The sequence below is a fragment of the Pelophylax lessonae genome (assembly GCF_965119305.1).
Source record: "Pelophylax lessonae genome assembly, chromosome: 8".
Classification (NCBI taxonomy): Eukaryota; Metazoa; Chordata; class Amphibia; order Anura; family Ranidae; genus Pelophylax; species Pelophylax lessonae.
The window spans coordinates 146087092-146105290 of NC_138775.1; the positions used below are offsets into that span (position 1 = coordinate 146087092).

At 39.8% G+C, this 18199-nt stretch overlaps 1 protein-coding gene across 1 annotated transcript in view; it reads right to left on the reverse strand.

Annotated features, from left to right (window-relative positions):
• Positions 1-18199, reverse strand: part of OLFML2B (olfactomedin like 2B) — a 286090-nt gene that overhangs the window by 24624 nt on the left and 243267 nt on the right. The window contains exon 7 of the mRNA XM_082266660.1: positions 11643-11819. Coding sequence (XP_082122786.1) covers positions 11643-11819 — 177 coding nt within the window. The remainder of the gene's footprint in view (positions 1-11642; positions 11820-18199) is intronic.

Consider the following 18199-nt stretch of genomic DNA (forward strand, 5'->3'; position numbering starts at 1 on the left):
GCACTTTTAATGATTGCTATTTGGTTTTCACACTAACTGATTCGGGAGTGATTAGTGCAGGATGCAGTTTTAAGACATAGTAGATGAAAGGATCACTCTTATATACTCTCTGTTCTCTTCTCCTATCAGCGTTCTCCTTGCACTGTAGCACATCTGATTGGCTCCTTCTGCTGTTTCTTCCTCCCACTCTCTGAATTCTACTATACAGGGACAGCTTGCATTAACCACTTGCCAACCGCCCACCGCATATATACTGTGGCAGGCTGGCTCGGCTGCGTGAATCGCTGTACCTGTACGGCGATCCGCGGGAGCGCTGCTGGGGGCGAGTGCGTGCTGCCAGCGGGGCGCTCCCCCCCCTAATAGGCAGCAGAGATTCCAAACCACGGGACCAGCGGCACTGATTGGCGCCAGGCACCTGCGATTGCTCCCCGCTGTGAGAGAAGGACAATCTGCTGTTGTAACTACAGCAGACCATTCTTCTCTCCGAAATGATCGCAGAGCGCTTGTGATCCTCCTATATAGGAAAAAAGGTCTCTGTGCTCATTTCACAAGTCCCTCCCCCACACAGTTAGAAAACACTCCCCTAGGTTTACACTTAACCCTTTGATCACCCCTAGGTTAACCCCTTCCCTGCCAGTGTCATTATTACAGTAACAGTGCATATTTTTAGCACTGATTACTGTAGTAATGTCACTGGTCTCCCCAAAAGTGTCAAAAATGTCAGTTAGGGGTTCGATCTGTCCGCTGCAATGTCACAGTCCCACTAAAAACCACAGATCGCCGCCACTACTAGTAAAAAATAAATAAATAAAACAAAAAGAACATAAATTGTTCCCCTAGTTTGTAAACGCTATAACTTTTGCGCAAGCCATTCAAAATACGCTTATTGGGATTTTTTTTTTACCAAAAATATGTAGCAGAATACAAATTGGCCTAAAAAGATGAAAAAAATTTATTTTTTTAATTTTTATGGGCGGGAGGGGGGGGGGGTATACCAGCTGTATACCAGTTGACCTTACATCCTTTGAGCAGCTCATGTTTGAATGGCAATCTACTGTATGTCTATTTCATTGGCCTTCAAACTTTCTAAACAAATTACATTTAAAATAAAAAATATGCTTAAATAAATACAAAGCAGAGTTAAATTATGTTCTTTATATCTGCCCGGAGTTCAGCTTTAATAAATATACTTGGACAGGCATCATTTAAATATGCTAGGGCCATCATGGTTTGAGTGGAAGAGGAACTGTTTATTCATCAGAATGCTTCCAGGTTAATCAAAATAAATAAATGCTAAGGCTACTGTAAGGGTAGACATTTCCTGATGAGTATCTTAATGTGCAATAATTATTCAGGTGTATTTAAGTGTAGACCATTTTAAAACATATGCTATCCATAACTAATGTTACAGCAACTTATTCAGTGGAACCCATATCTTCCATTCCAAGCAGCGTATACCAAGTAGTCGTCTGAGGAGCTTTATCTAAAATTAGTAAGTACAGAATTCATGGTAATGCAAGATTGAGTTCTCACTTAGAATCCTTTCTGATTTAATCTGCTTTCTATCCAGAATGTTTTCTCGTTGGGTTGCACCTGAAACTAGCTATTCATCATGACAATACAATCTTTACTACAGCAGCTGGAAACCATTAAGAAATACTTCCTGGCATTAATGTCTGCAAGCACAGTATTGTTTAAAGCTGTGTTATTACAGCTGCCCAATGCCATGCACATTCACAGGAAATACTAGTAATATGATTACTAGTTGTACTGTGTAGATGTGGCTCCTACCACTATAATAGCATATAAAAGTCTATAGATTCCCAGAAGTTCTTTGGCTGCTATGGTGGAAATATGTCATATATAGACCCATAAACTCTAAGAATTTGGACCTTAGAGTTAAGATTTTTAGGGGCATCCCAGGGTTTCATTCAAAATACCAGCATCCCCAGATGCTCAGCTGCTAGCATCACTTACTATTACAGAACCTTCATGATGATACATACAGTGCCTTGAAAAAGTATTCATACCTCTTAAAATTTTCCACATTTTGTCATGTTACAACCAAAAACGTAAATGTGTTTTATTGGGATTTTATGTGATATATCAATACAAAGTGGCACATAATTGTGAAGTGGAAGGAAAAATGTAGCATGCATTTGGATTTATCCCTCCCCCCCCCCCCTAAGTCAATACTTTGTAGAACCACCTTTCACTGCAATTACAGCTGCAAGTCGTTTTGGGTATGTCTACCAGCTTTGCACATCTAGAGAGTGAAATTTTTGTCCATTCTTTATTGCAAAATAGCTCAAGCTCTGTCCGATTAAATGGTGTAAACAGGAGTTTTGAAGTCTTTCCATAGATTCTCAATTGGATTTAGGTCTGGACTTTGACTGGGCCATTCTAACACATGAATATGCTTTTATCTAAATTCAAAACCATTCCATTGTAGCTCTAGCTATATGTTTAGGGTCATTGTCCTGCTGGAAGGTGAACCTCCATTCCAGTCCCAAGTCTTTTTGCTGACTCTAACAGGTTTTCTTCTAAATGGATAAGGGGGGGGAGTACCGCACTTCAGGGAAATTGTAACAATAAATGTGGATAAATTCTGAATGTGTACGAATAACAAATATTGTACTACGGTGTATAAGCCGAATAATCTTGATTATTAAAATCAAAATAATAGGGCCAACATTGTGTAGTATTTCCAAAAGTTTTAATGAAAAAATATAGAATCACTCACAGTTTAAAATCTCTCTGTTCGGCTTACAAGCCGCGGGACTTCTCCTCCGTGTCCCATAACATCACTTCCGGTGCTCGGTCTGCCCTACGCGTTACGTCACGCTATCATGTGATCCCCTGAAGAAGTCTGAAGATTATTTTGAGACCCAAGGAGTGACCGGACCATTAGCCTGGAGCAGATCCTGGAGAGAGTATACTAACACAACCCCCCATACTCTGAGCCAAGGAGAGGAGAGGCTATAGGAGTGGTTACAACATATAGACCCAAAGGCGCATTGCTAATAGCATTAAGGTGAGCGGTTAGCACACCTAGAAGTGTTGAGCACTGAAGACCACTATATCGCACCAGGTGTATAGGTGGAAGGAAGTACCTGTTCATTCACTGAAGAAGATTTCTACTAGTTGGACACTTGAATATTTATTTAGCTTATTTATATTTCATTTATTTATTTGGATTTATTTGTATTGAGATATATTGGGACATTTTATAAATTGGCATGGAGCACTTTATTTCACGGCATCACTAAATATAATTCTACATTATAAGCACTATATATTAATATTTGTTCACATCACTTTTAAAGATTGCTATAAGTTATTATCACCATAAGCACTTTTATTGAGTAAATTATATGAATTATTATCAGAATATTATATTATCATATTTATTTATTGATTTACATTGATGATTTTAGTATATTTTTCTATATTTTAGTTTGGAAGCTATCTGGGAATTTTTAGTATTCTAAGTTATATACAGAAGGATTTAATTTGATACACGTATTTTTGCACATAATCACCTGAAAGCACTGTTTATTAATTCCATATAATTATTTATTTATATTGTTGAATACTACACATAATCAAGATTATTCGGCTTATACACCGTAGTACAATATTTGTTATTCAGACATATTCAGAATTTATCCACATTTATTGTTACAATTTCCCTGAAGCGCGGTACTCCCCCCTTATCCATTTAAATGTAACCGCATGGTCAACAGTAATAGTACAAGCTGCATCAAGGGTAGACACACATTGCCTAAATATCTCTCAAAGACAGCGCAAGAATCACACCCATATAAATAGGTTTTCTTCTAAGATTACCCTGTATTTGGCTTCCTCCATTTTCCCATTAGCTCTGACCAGCTCTCCTGTCCCTGCTGAAGAAAAGTATCCCCACAACATGATGCTGCCACCACCATGTTTCACGGTGGGGTTGGATGTTCAGGGTGATGTGCAGAGTTAGTTTTCTGCCACACATAGCTTTTCTGCCACGCATTTGCTTTTACGCCAAAATGTTAAATTTTGGTCTCATCTGACCAGAGAAGCTTCTTTGACATGTTTGCTTTGTCCCCCACATGGCTTCTCCCAAATGGCAAACAAGACTTCTTATGGCTTTCTTTCAACAATGGCTTTCTTCTTGCTCCTGTAGCACCCCCTGGGCAGGGTGTCACCTCCAGAGGCAGGGAGCGAGCTAGCATTTGCCCCAGGGCTGAGTCTATTGCTATAATGGGGAGTTTTGAACAGAAAATGGGTGCCATGCCAGTCCCTTTTAGATCTTTTCAAAGCTTTAATGCAGAACTTGGAAGAATGTGAGCGATCACATGACCCCGTCCAAATATATATCCTCTCCCAGAATGCACCAGTGTACAAGAACCTCCTACTGTGCTGACTGGAAGAAGAATAAATATTTATAACTCAATCCTAGTTGTACTATCTCATACTGGCCTGTGGTGCCAGTGACACCTACTGGCGACAGTGGGAAATGCTCCACCTAATTGAGATAAAGGAAAGACCAGATAAATTGTACACTCAATCTGTGCTTTTTACAGCCCAGCCAAAAACTACATTTACATTATAGCCCCAGTTTTGGACCTTTGGTCTATACTACTCTTCCATAAAGGACAGATTTGTGGAGTGCATGACTGATAGTTGTCCTGTGGACAGATTCTCCCACCTGAGCTGTGGATCTCTGCATCTCCTCCAGAGATACCATGGACCTCTTGGGAGCTTCTCTGATTAATGCTCTCCTTGCCCAGCCTGTCAGTTTAGGTGGACAGCCATGTCTTAGTGGGTTTACAATTGCACCATCCTCTTTCCATTTTCGGATGATGCATTGATCAGTGCTCTGTGAGATGTTCAAAGCTTGGAATATTTTTTATAACCTAACCCTGCTTTAAACTTCTCCAAAACGTTATCCCTGACCTGTCGAGTGTTTCTTGGCCTTCATTAGGCCCTGTTCACACCTGAGCGGTTTTCAGCTCGTAAAACGCTCATCTCTGAAGTCTCAAAATGCCCAACAAGCAAAATCCCATTCATTTCAATCGCCCCTGTTCAATTATGAGTGTTTTGTCACTTGAAGCAAAATGCCTGAGGCTCAAAAAAGTACATGAGCTTATTTTTTGGCAGATTACAAGCATTTTTGTTAGATGTCAATGCCTACTTCCAAACACCTGCAAAATCGCCAGGAAAAAACGTCTGAAATACCGTCCAAAAAAAAAAACGCCTGAAAATGATATGCTCAGGTGTGAATGGAGCCTCATGCTGTTTATTCACTAAGGTTCTCTAACAAACCTCAGGACTTTACAGAACAGCTGTATTTATACTGAGATTAAATTACACACAAGTGGACTCTATTTAATAATTAAGTGACTTCTGAAGGCAATTGGCTCCACTAGATTTTAGTTAGGGGTATCATAGTAAAGGGGACGGAATACAAATGCACAGCACACTTTTCAGATATTTATTGGTAAAAAAATGTTGAAAACCATTCATAATTTTCCTTTCATTTCACAATCATGTGTCACTTTGTGTTGGTATATCACATAAAATCCCAATAAAATACATTTGCGTTTTTGGTTGTAACATGACAAAATGTGGAAAATTTCAAGGGGTATGAATACTTTTTCAAGGCACTGTACATTGTAAGGCACTGGCTGGCAGATTTGTGGACAGTGTACCCTAGGTTTCTCACGTACAAATTGTGAGGGGCTACAGGATTTGTGTCTGGTATGGAGAAAATAACTTTATTGTTTTCGTAGCTCTTGTCTGGGTCTTGGAGCCCAAAAGCTTTGTAGAGCTTTGGCTGATATAAAGCCTCCATCCATAGGTCCATATCTTTCCTATTAGCCGATCCTCATTAATTAGTCTCAGTTGTACCGAGGCCTTTTGTATGTTAGCTGGTTGATACTGAGGCCTCTCTTTCTCTGTCTCTTTCTCTCTCTCCCTCTTTCACTAACTCTCTCTGCTGTGAGAGTCTGCTGTAGGATGAAAGTCTGATTGCAGACAGAACACTAAAAAGGTATATATGCTGCCTGTTTGGGAAACCCTTAAGGGCATACCTTGATATTATTTTAGTTAGTGGCTCGGGTGAGCTGATATTTTCTATATGTACATGTACAAGGTCCTCCTACATTGGATTGTGAATAAAAGTGGAGAACAAACCTACCTGGGCTGTTCCTGGGTGTCCCTGTCTTGTGAAATTATTACCACTGTCACTACCTGTTGAATCTGTCATTAAAGAGACAGACCTTTATTCCCTCCCTGTTTGGGGGGATTAGAAGGACTGTCTTGAGCATTGTCCGAAACTGGTCATTTCCTCACAGGATAAATTATAACAAACAAAATTCTTACATTGTGTTTATTTGACCCCAGTGAGATTGCACAAAGTGTACCCGGATAGGAACACTTATTGTCCTCATTGCCAGACTCAGCTGGGTACCTATTTCTACATGTTTTGAGAGTGCCCTAAGATACAAGACTTTTTGTCTACTGTCTTTGAGTTTATTAACCTTAGGCTTTACTTATCAATTCCTTTGTCTCCAGAACTGGCTCTGCTTGGGATCCCCGATGACGCTCAGAGGTCCCATCATATTAAATTATTGATCTCATATCTGTTATTCTATTCTAAGAAGGTGATCATTTGTAAATGGTCCTCCTCTGCTCCACCTACTCTGTCATTAGTCATGGCTGTCCTTAGAAATTTGAAAAGGTCTGGCAGCCGTGGACCTCTCAGTAGTAGGGAGCTCCTCGGCCCACACCTTTTGACAATATGATTTCTACAGTTAGTACAATTGATTGTGATACGGCGGGTTATCCCTCCATAAAATTGCTGGTCATGTAAATCTATCTATCTTGTTCTTTCATCTTTTTCATTTGCAAAGCATTCGTTTAAATGAGTCTATGTACTGCCATGTCAGCTTGGTTTTGTACAGTTTCCTTTCTGTATATTCTATTTTTGTATTCTTTTAATAAAGCAACTCTGATTGGTAAAAGAGACAGACATTTTACTGAACAAGGAGGAAGAGCCTGTAAAACAGCTCATTTTGGCAAATACTAACCAGCTAGAGACAAACTGCTTAAATACACAGCAGATAGGACAGTCCTACCAGGCCTCCTTAAAGGCTCTGCAGCATGTGAACCTGTCTCTACAGCTGCAGAGACAGGCCCTGTTAGAGAGACATTTGAGAAGATACAGTACTGGGGTCTAATGAGCAGATAAGCTAAATTGCTGTTGCTAATGACTTTCATATTTGTGTCACACGCTAAAGCAGCCATTAGCGAGCACTGTGTCACAGTGTCCCCACCAGGCATTTTAAGCCCCGCCCACAGGTTGATTAGGATGGAAAAGACTGGTATTCTGTGTCTTAAGTCTCTGGGACTTAATGTTTTCAAACAGAGAAGTGCCACAGGGTTTTCCCCATTTGAACATTTGTAGGGTAGGCATCCCTTTGGACTCCTGGGTATAGCCCAACAAAGATAGGAGCAATAAGCCACATCTCACAAAAGTTTAAATACACTTAAATACATCGCTCTGGTGCAGGATTAGATAGTAAAAGTCATGCCCATATTTCAGAAACATAAGCAGCAACTTCCCTTTTAAAATCAGAACCTTTAACCATGGAGACTTTGTTTTGGTTGCCAATGTAGAGAGCCCATTTCTGGCAAAGTGGCAGGGCTCGTATGAAATCAGAAAATATACTTTATATTAACCACAAATTACATTATTCTGGAAAGAGAAAGCTCATCCAAATATACCATGGTAACCTAATGAAACCCTTGAAAAACAGGGAGACTCTCTCAGCAGTAAGTGAACCTAAAGTGTCACCAGCGAAAGGTATACCAGAGGTGAGGATGTCAGGGACCCTGTCTGCTAATCAAAGTAAAGTTAAAACCTTATTAATTACCTGAAACATGGGCAATTTCAGAAGATGTACAGAAAACATTATCAGGGACCTAGTAGACCTAGTAGGTTGCTGATGAACTGTCACGTGTCCGCTGCATGTTGGCAAAATGGTCTCCTTCTTGCAGGTTTGGGCATAGGGTGAAGCTGTGTAAGGCACTGGATGGCAGGGCTGTGGACAGTGGGTATGTCTCACCTAGGTTTCTCACCTACATATGAGAGGCTCCAGTATTTGTGTCTGTTATAGAGAAGACAAACCTCTGTGTTTTCTTAGATCTTAATACATTTTAAACTGGATCCTGGAGCCCAGAAACTTTGTAGAGCTTTGGGTGAAATAAAGCCTCCATCCTTAGGTCTACATCTTGTCTGTTAGCTAGACCTCATTAATAGGTCTCTGCTGTCCACAGGTCTTTTGTGTTTGTGTTGATCAATGCTGGGGACTCTCTGTCTTTCTCATTCCCCCACTTACTCTCTCTGCTGAAAGAGCCTGCTGTTGGGTGAAAGGCTGACTGCTCACATTACACTAAAATGGTACATATGCTGTCTGTTTGGGAAATCCATCAGGAGGCACCTTGCTAGTTGGTGGGAAAAGCAGATGTCTTGATTGTTTTATGCTATTGACTTGCTGTACAAAGCCCTCTAGCAGTAAACAGTTTGTTTGCAGCCTTGCTGAATATCCAGTGCAGAACAAAGTACTTCTAAAAATGCAGCACTGTGATACAAAATATTGATAGAAATAAAAAATAATTATAAAAAGCAAAACATCACTGTAAACATGGTTTAATGGTTGGTTTAATGATTATAAAGTTGACAAATCAAGTGTGCATTGTAAGTCCAAAGAAAATATGTATTTCTTTTGGACACTTGATTTGTCAACTTTATAACCATTTGATCACCACTTTTTTGCTTTTTATTATTTTTCATATTTATTATTATCAATATTTTTTTTTCACAGCACACTTTGTACTGCACAGGGCGGTTCTTTATGTATTAATTTGAGGGATGTTTTTAATGTAGCATCAGTGAGAGTTTTTGTTCTATCACAAAGGGAGTTTTTAGGTGGCGAGATTTAATTTTTTAAAGACATTATTATTATCCCTGCATTTGTGTATATATATATATATATATACACATACACATATTTCGCATGGCGCAAGTTGGGGAATATTTAGTAGAAGAAAACCTGCTTGGACAGTTCCTGGGTGTCCCTGCTAATGCATGGTTACCATAGCCACTACCAGATGAGCCTTCCATTTTACAATATATGCAGTATCACAAGCCAATTGTGTTTTATATAGGGATCTTAAGGTACTAAACCTTTAATACTAGACCACTAATGAGGTGTAGAACTAGCATCCGATTGGTGAAGAGATGAGTTTCCCTGCTGTTTGAGAGGTTCGCATTTAGTCACTATACAACAGTATGATATGCTATGTTCAACAACTTACCAATTGACAGATTAGCTGTGCGATAAAATACACCAGCTACAGTGCCTTGCGAAAGTATTCGGCCCCCTTGAACTTTGTGACCTTTTGCCACATTTCAGGCTTCAAACATAAAGATATAAAGCTGTAATTTTTTGTGAAGAATCAACAACAAGTGGGACACAATCATGAAATGGAAAGAAATTTATTGGATATTTCAAACTTTGTTAACAAATAAAAAACTGAAAAATTGGGCATGCAAAATTATTCAGCCCCTTTACTTTCAGTGCAGCAAACTCTCTCCAGAAGTTCAGTGAGGATCTCTGAATTATCCAATGTTGACCTAAATGACTAATGATGATAAATAGAATCCACCTGTGTGTAATCAAGTCTCCGTATAAATGCACCTGCACTGTGATAGTCTCAGAGGTCCGTTTAAAGCGCAGAGAGCATCATGAAGAACAAGGAACACACCAGGCAGGTCTGAGATACTGTTGTGGAGAAGTTTAAAGCCGGATTTGGATACAAAAAGATTTCCCAAGCTTTAAACATCCCAAGGAGCACTGTGCAAGCAATAATATTGAAATGGAAGGAGTATCAGACCACTGAAAATCTACGAAGACCTGGCCGTCCCTCTCAACTTTCAGCTCATACAAGGAGAAGACTGATCAGAGATGCAGCCAAGAGGCCCATGATCACTCTGGATGAACTGCAGAGATCTACAGTTGAGGTGGGAGACTCTGTCCATAGGACAACAATCAGTCGTATACTGCACAAATCTGGCCTTTATGGAAGAGTGGCAAGAAGAAAGCCATTTCTTAAAGATATCCATAAAAAGTGTCGCTTAAATTTTGCCACAAGCCACCTGGGAGACAAACCAAACATGTGGAAGAAGGTGCTCTGGTCAGATGAAACCAAAATCGAACTTTTTGGCAACAATGCAAAACGTTATGTTTGGCGTAAAAGCAACACAGCTGATCACCCTGAACACACCATCCCCACTGTCAAACATGGTGGTGGCAGCATCATGGTTTGGGCCTGCTTTTCTTCAGCAGGGACAGGGAAGATGGTTAAAATTGATGGGAAGATGGATGGAGCCAAATACAGGACCATTCTGGAAGAAAACCTGATGGAGTCTGCAAAAGACCTGAGACTGGGACGGAGATTTGTCTTCCAACAAGACAATGATCCAAAACATAAAGCAAAATCTACAATGGAATGGTTCACAAATAAACATATCCAGGTGTTAGAATGGCCAAGTCAAAGTTCAGACCTGAATCCAATCGAGAATCTGTGGAAAGAACTGAAAACTGCTGTTCACAAACGCTCTCCATCCAACCTCACTGAGCTTGAGCTGTTTTGCAAGGAGGAATGGGCAAAAATTTCAGTCTCTCGATGTGCAAAATTGATAGAGACATACCCCAAGCGACTTAAAGCTGTAATCGCAGCAAAAGGTGGTGCTACAAAGTATTAACTTAAGGGGGCTGAATAATTTTTCAGTTTTTTATTTGTTAAAAAAGTTTGAAATATCCAATAAATTTCGTTCCACTTCATGATTGTGTCCCGCCTGTTGTTGATTCTTCACAAAAAAATTACAGTTTTATATCTTTATGTTTGAAGCCTGAAATGTGGCAAAAGGTTGAAAAGTTCAAGGGGGCCGAATACTTTCGCAAACCACTGTACTACTTGGAAAACTTATTTTTTTTAGTTTTGGTGTGCAGTGATTGTTTTTGGTGCTGTTATGGATTGTTAATGATTTGGGCCTGGTTGAGACCTCCTCAAATCTTGATTGCTCTAGCAGCACATACAGTAGGTACAATCCAGAGTACAATAGCTAAAATATGCAACCTCAGATTGGGCATACTAAACAGCAGTTCTAGGCTTTATTCAGAAATACATTGCAACAATTAATTTTGGTTAATGCTTATGTGTAAATCAAAGACGTATCCATTTTTATCAACATAAAATTATAATTCCAATCCATCATACAGTACCTGGTATTGTAAACAGAAATTAAAGTTGTTCCCTGTTAGTTTGATTTCGCTATGATCTGATTGCATGTCAAATATTTTTCACAAAAGAACAGTCAGATTGTACTGTCTGCAGGTACCTTTGGGCATTGTTAGCAATGAGCATTTTATCTCTGGTGAAACCCTTACAATGAATATGGATGACTTGTAAAGGATTTATTTTTCTCTACTGTCCTCGATACACAGATTACCTGACATAACACAGCTTAGCTTCAAGAAACCCAGATGTCAAATGAATAAGTTTAACTTTTTCCATTTTACCTTGTTTAAAGTTGTCCAGATTCCGAAATTCCACTAACGTGTTTCCATAATAGTAATTTGTTATATAAATTTTCTCATCTTTTGCTAGAGGATCTTTCATCCAGGCTCCTTCATTACGTCCATAGGTGTTTTGAGTTGTAGGCCCAGAAATTGTAGATAAAGTGTCTTTGCATCGTCCTGATGTTTTCCAAGGGGACAAAATATATGAGTTAGTCACAAAAGCTTTTGAAGCTGATCTCACATCTGTAGTACACATCAACTTTTTATGATGCTGTTTTTGAATCTTCCTTCCTGCCTTCTTTACACAGGATTACATTTACAGTATAATGGGTCTGCCACTAAAACAGAATCATTGTAGTTCCTTTGGATTTTGGTGTCAGTATATTAAACCAAAACATTGAGGAAAATAATCCCTAAGCACACATTACAGCAATATTCAAACAATGAAATCATTACAGTATTACAGGAGTCACAGATGTAACCGGAACTGTAAGAAATGTGGGTATGTTATGGACAGCTGGCTAAACAATAAGAGATGATTGAATGAAAATTACATACACAGGCTAAACACATTAGCTATTGTAACAATAAGGCATAGAACACCACTCAGACACGTGGGCCCTAAAGTATATCTAAAGCCAAAACTTTTTTCATGTTAGATGGAGTGGGGAATGATTAAAATCTTTGTATTTTTTTTTGTTTGCCATCTGTGTCCCATTGGAAACATTTTCAGTTACTTCCTGTCCTGTAGACACAACAGTAAGTGCCGGTTCACACTTATGCGATGCGGGAAGGATGCGGATTCGCAGCCTGTTCCTGCATCGCAAACGCACCCCTGGCAGTTCACACTGCCATATGCGATATGCTGGGGGTGTCAATGTAATCTTAACGACACCCCCAATTTGATCGCATATCGCAGTGCGATCTTGCAGTTCGCACAGGATCGGATCGCACAAGTGTGAACCGCTGTGCGATCCGATCCTGATGCGGCTGCAAAAAAGGGTCCTATGCGTCTTTGCTGCGGGTGCGGTGCGAATTTAGCCATACAAAGTGTATGGCTAAACTCGCACCGCACAGCCGATCGCATGTAATGAAGGAGCAGTGCGCTCCGACATTACATGCGATCGCCGCGGCCGCACATGTGTGAACCGGAACTTAGTAAGATGAAATCTTGGACAGCTGCTCCCTACACTGCGGTTCACATTGCATGATTTCTCCTCTATTCCTGTTCTGGTGACAATTCAAAAATTTGGATTTCTGCTCACTTTTTCTTACGGTGAAAATAGTCATTAGCACAAAGAGAGAAAGCGAAACTTCCCAGCATAGACCCAAACAGTAATAAAACCTTTTACCACTCTATTCAAAACTTTGGAAAAAGGGTGTGGCAATACATTAATTTTAATTGTTCATCTCTGATCTACATTCTGGGTTTGATTTGTTAAAGACAGATAGACTGTTGATTTTCCAAGGGCATTTGCCCCAGAGCTTAGTAAATGAGGAGAAGCTCTGCTGAGTTCCATCATCCAATCAAGTGCAAGCAAAAAAATTATGTTTTTTAATTTCCTTGCATACGATTTGCATTATTTGCAAAGTGAATCTTCACCATTTACTAAGCTCTGGAGCAAATGCCCTTGCAGAGTTCAATTACACTTGCAAAGTTCACAGTCTATTTGCCTTTAGTAAATCAACCACTCTGTTTTAGTTGAAACAGTGCATCTTATGAAAATGAGTTTCCCTGCCAAACTATTCATATAATTTCAAAAAGTTCATCAGTGCATGTGCAATGAGACTTTAAATGTTCATTATTGCATAACATGAAACAAAGCAGCATCACTCATGTATATTGACGGAATTAGGCTAGGTTCATACTAGCCTACAGATAAGTAGCTTATGAGACCGATAGCCTAAAGCTGATGATGTTATAAAGAAAAAAACTAAAATATATTTTATTAATTTGATGCACCAAATACCATGTGAAAGCAAGTGGTTGGGGAAGGTAAATACCAGACATGGGAGTAAGTCACACATGTGCAAGTCACAAGCAAGTCTCAAGTAAGTCCCAAGTTACTGTGGCGAAAAGCAAGCAAGTCAAGTCGAGTCCCTGCTAGAAGTCAAGCAAGTCAAGTCATTTATTTTGGTCAAGTCACAAATCAAGTCAAAATACTGATCTACCCCAATTTTCACATTTAAATCAGTTAAAAGTCAGTGGTCAGGAAAGGTTTTGTTTTATTTTCAACATTAACAAAACTGCTTAGTGCTTTTTTCTTGGCATATTAACCACTTTAGGACTGGAGGATTTTCCTGCTTTACGTCCAGGCCCCTTTTTGCGATTCGGCACTGTGCGAATTTAACTGACAATTGCACGGTCATGCAATGCCCTACCCAAACGAAATTTACGTCCTTTTTTTCCCACAAACAGAGCTTTCTTTTGGTGGTATTTGATCACCTCTGCGCTTTTCATTTTTTGCAATATTAATAAAAAAAGCGTAAATTTTGAAAAAATAACAATATTTTTCTACTTTGACAGTTAAAAAATATCCAGTATATTAAATTTTTGTCATATATTTAGGCCAAAATGTATTTAGCTACATGTCTTTGACCAAAAAATTCTTAATGAGCGTATTTTTAACCGCTTTAAGACCGGAAGATTTTACCCCATTCCTGACCAGGCCATATTTTGCGATTTGGCATTGCGTTATTTTAACGGACAATTGCGCGGTCGTGCGACACTGTACCCAAATTAAATTTATGTGCGATTTTTGTTTTTTGCGCTATAAACAAAAAAAGAGCGACAATTTCGAAAATATAACAATATTTTTCCCATTTTTTTATATGAAATTCCCCCCCAAAAAAAATTAAAAATCTAAATGTTTTAACATTTTAGGCCAATTTGTTTTCTGCTACATATTTTTGGTAAAAATTGCAATAAGCGTATTTTGATTGGTTTGCGCAAAAGTTATCACAGCTACTAGCTACGGGAAATTTATGTCATTTTTATTGTTTTTTTTTAACTAGTAATGGCGGCGATCTGCGATTTTTTTTGCGGGACTGCGACATTGCGGCGGACAGATCGGACCCCTAACTGACATTTTTGACACTTTTGGGGGTACCAGTGACATTACTACAGTAATCAGTGCTATAAATATGCACTGTTACAGTAAAAATGACACTGGCAGGGAAGGGGTTAACTTTTATTGGGGATCAAGGGGTTAATGTATGCCTGGTGCTTACTAACGTGTGTGTGGGGGGAGGGGACTGTGTGACACAGGCACAGATCGCAGGTTCAGCTATGCTGAATCCTGCAATCTGTCACTGTTTGTCACTTAGGAGATTCGCCCGCTTTGTTTACACAAGCAGGCGGATTTCCTCACACGATCCCCAACGATCGGGAAAAAGCGGCGGTGATCACCGCCTCTCCTTCCCTGGCCTGACTCCCGCTGTGTCTGAATACAGCGGGAGCGAGCCTCCGGCGGCGCGCGTGTGCCGCCCACAAGGGGAGGAGTCCAGCGAAGTAGACCTACGTCGCTGGACGATAACGATAACGAGCCACTGTGAGCGGTCGGCAAGTGTTTAAAGAAACACTTTGAATGCCCAAACAGCTCAAAATCCTTGGTCCGGTCATGTTTCAACACCACAGTCACTAAAAACATGTTAAGTATTTCCATTGTTAAACATCCTAAAAATCAGAACACACTGAGGTGTTTTAAGTGACTGTGGTGTCAGAAACATAACGGGCACATTCATTTTGCTTTATTACATCTTGAGAACATGCAAATATTTAATAACTTAAAAAAGTAAAGTCATTTCGAGTCATATGTCTCAAGTCAAAGTCAAGTCTCAAGTCATGAATTCCAAGTCAAAGTCAAGTTAAGTCTTTTATTAATTTTAGTCAAGCAAGTCTCAAGTCCTCAAACTGGTGACTTAAGTCTGACTTAAGTCAAGTCATGTGACTCAAGTCCCCCACCTCTGGTAAATAGAATTTAAAACCTACTCTGCCATTGATATTATTATTATTATTATCTGCCATTTTAGAGTCCTCTTACAATCAACAAATAAAAAAAAGTGCGCTGTCTCTGTAAATAGCAATAAATTCATAAAGTCAACACATGTGCATGTGAAAGAAAACCTTTTTGCATAATAAACAAACTCATCAAAATTGTGCAAGTAAAGCTAAATAACTCAATAAAAAGTCAATTTCATTATTAACTAATTACAAATAAAAAATAAAACAGTGTTTGAACAATAAATTATGAAAAACATAAAAAGTTTATTATTCACTCATAATCAGAAATTAAAAAATCTTATAAAAGTCCATCTACGTGCAAAACAAATTTCTCTGTGCTCCAATGTAAAAAGTGCTCCAGTGCTTAAGGTGCTAGTAAGATAACAGGGCCTCTTACCAGACTCTCAAATTACAGAGATCAATTGCACTAGTGTAGCTTGGAAGAATCGATGCTCTCAACCTCAAATCTTCACTGAACTCAGTGACCCCAATGGCCAGGATTAGCAGAGAAGCCTCCAGCACATACTATAACCATAGCCAGCACTCCTTAAAGTGAAGCTTCAGCCTTTTTTTTTTTTAAATCACCCATGTAATAGTTTCAGCTTATGCAATCTAAACTAAAATATGCTGCATATGAAGACGCTTTTTTTTTTGTTTTGTTTACTTGTACTTACTGTACCTTGCAGATCCAATGAGCTTCCATGCTTCGTGTGGGCATACCCAGCGTGCATCTCCTGATCTCTCTGGCCTGCGCAGTGTGAACAAAACGTAGCGCCCTCTGTGTACTGCAGGTTTCCCATTGACTTCTGGGATTTATGACACATATCCTAGACGCCTATGGGCGGCCAGAAATGATGTACCTCGTTGTGATGAGGAACAGAAGAAGTGGAGCTTTCAGTGTTCCGAAAAGGGGAAAAGGTTTAACAAAAAAAAAAAATCTACTATTATTGATGCCAATCAGATCAGCAATGTTGAAGGCAAAACTTCAAATTCAGGGTACAGTAACTCCACTCCAATCAAGCTCTGACACACGTATATAGAAAAAGGGGCGAAGTCTCATACCGCAGCACTATTTAAAGTTTTCTATTTATTCACTAGAATATTGCACTTACATAGATTCCAAAATGACAAGCATTTGCTAGCAACTTCAAGAACTTCGGCCACGGTACCATCTAGCCAGATGACAGCACAGAATCAGCTACGCCTGATGCATATCTTCCTACAAGGCGTCCTCTAGGATAGGAGACTAGTCTGGGATGTCAGTGGTCATCATTTTAAAGAGGAAGTGACACCAGAACTAAATAATCTTCAGTAACTCACAAAAGTGAGTACACCCCGCACATTTTTGTAAATATTTTATTATACCTTTTCTTGTGACAACACTGAAGAAATTACACTTTGCTACAATGTAAAGTAGTGGGTGTACAGCTTGTATGACAGTGTAAATTAGCTGTCCCCTCAAAATAACTCAACACACACCCATTAATGTCTAAACCGCTGGCAACCAAAGTGAGTACACCCCTAAGCGAAAAGGTCCAAATTGGGCCCAATTAACCATTTTCCCTCCCCGGTGTCATGTGACTTGTTAGTGTTACAAGGTCTCAGGTGTGAATGGGGAGCAGGTGTGTTAAATTTGGTGTTATCGCTCCCACTCTCTCATACTGGTCACTGGAAGTTCAACATGGCACCTAATGGCAAAATAATCTATGAGGATATGAAAAAAGAATTATTGCTCTACATAAAAATGGCCTAGGCTATAAGAAGATTGCCAAGACCCTGAAACTGAGCTGCAGCACAGTGGCCAAGACCATACAGTGGTTTAACAGGACAGGTTCCCCTCAGAACAGGCCTTGCCATGGTTGACCAAGGAAGCTGAGTGCACGTGCTCAGCTTCGTATCCAGAGGTTGTCTTTGTGAAATAGAAGTATGAGTGCTGCCAGCATTGCTGCAAAGGTTGAAGGGGTGGGGGGTCAGCCTGTCAGTGCTCAGACCATGCTCCACACACTGCATAAAATTGGTCTGCGTGACTGTCCTCCTAGAAGGGAGCCTCTTCTAAAGATGATGCAAAAGAGCGCCTGCAACCAGTTTGCTGAAGACAAGCAGACTAAAAACATAGATTACTGGAACCATGTCCTGTGGTCTGATGAGACCAAGATAAACTTATTTGGTTTTAAATGATGTCAAGCGTGGGTGGCGGCAACCAGGCAAGGAGTACAAAGACAAGTGTGTCTTGCCTACAGTCAAGCATGGAGGTGGGAGTGTCATGGTCTGGGGCTGCATGAGTGCTGCTAACACTGGGAACTAAAGATTATTGAAGGAACCATGAATGCCAACATGTACTGTGACATACTGAAACAGAGCATGATCCCCTACCTTCGGAGACTGGGCCTCAGGGCAGTATTCCAACATGATTAGGACCCCAAACACACCTCCAAGATGACCACTGCCTTGCTTAAGAATCTGAGGGTAAAGGTGATGGACTGGCCAAGCATGTCTCCAGACCTAAACCCTATTTAGCATCTGTGGGGCATCCTCAAGCAGAAGGTGGAGAAGC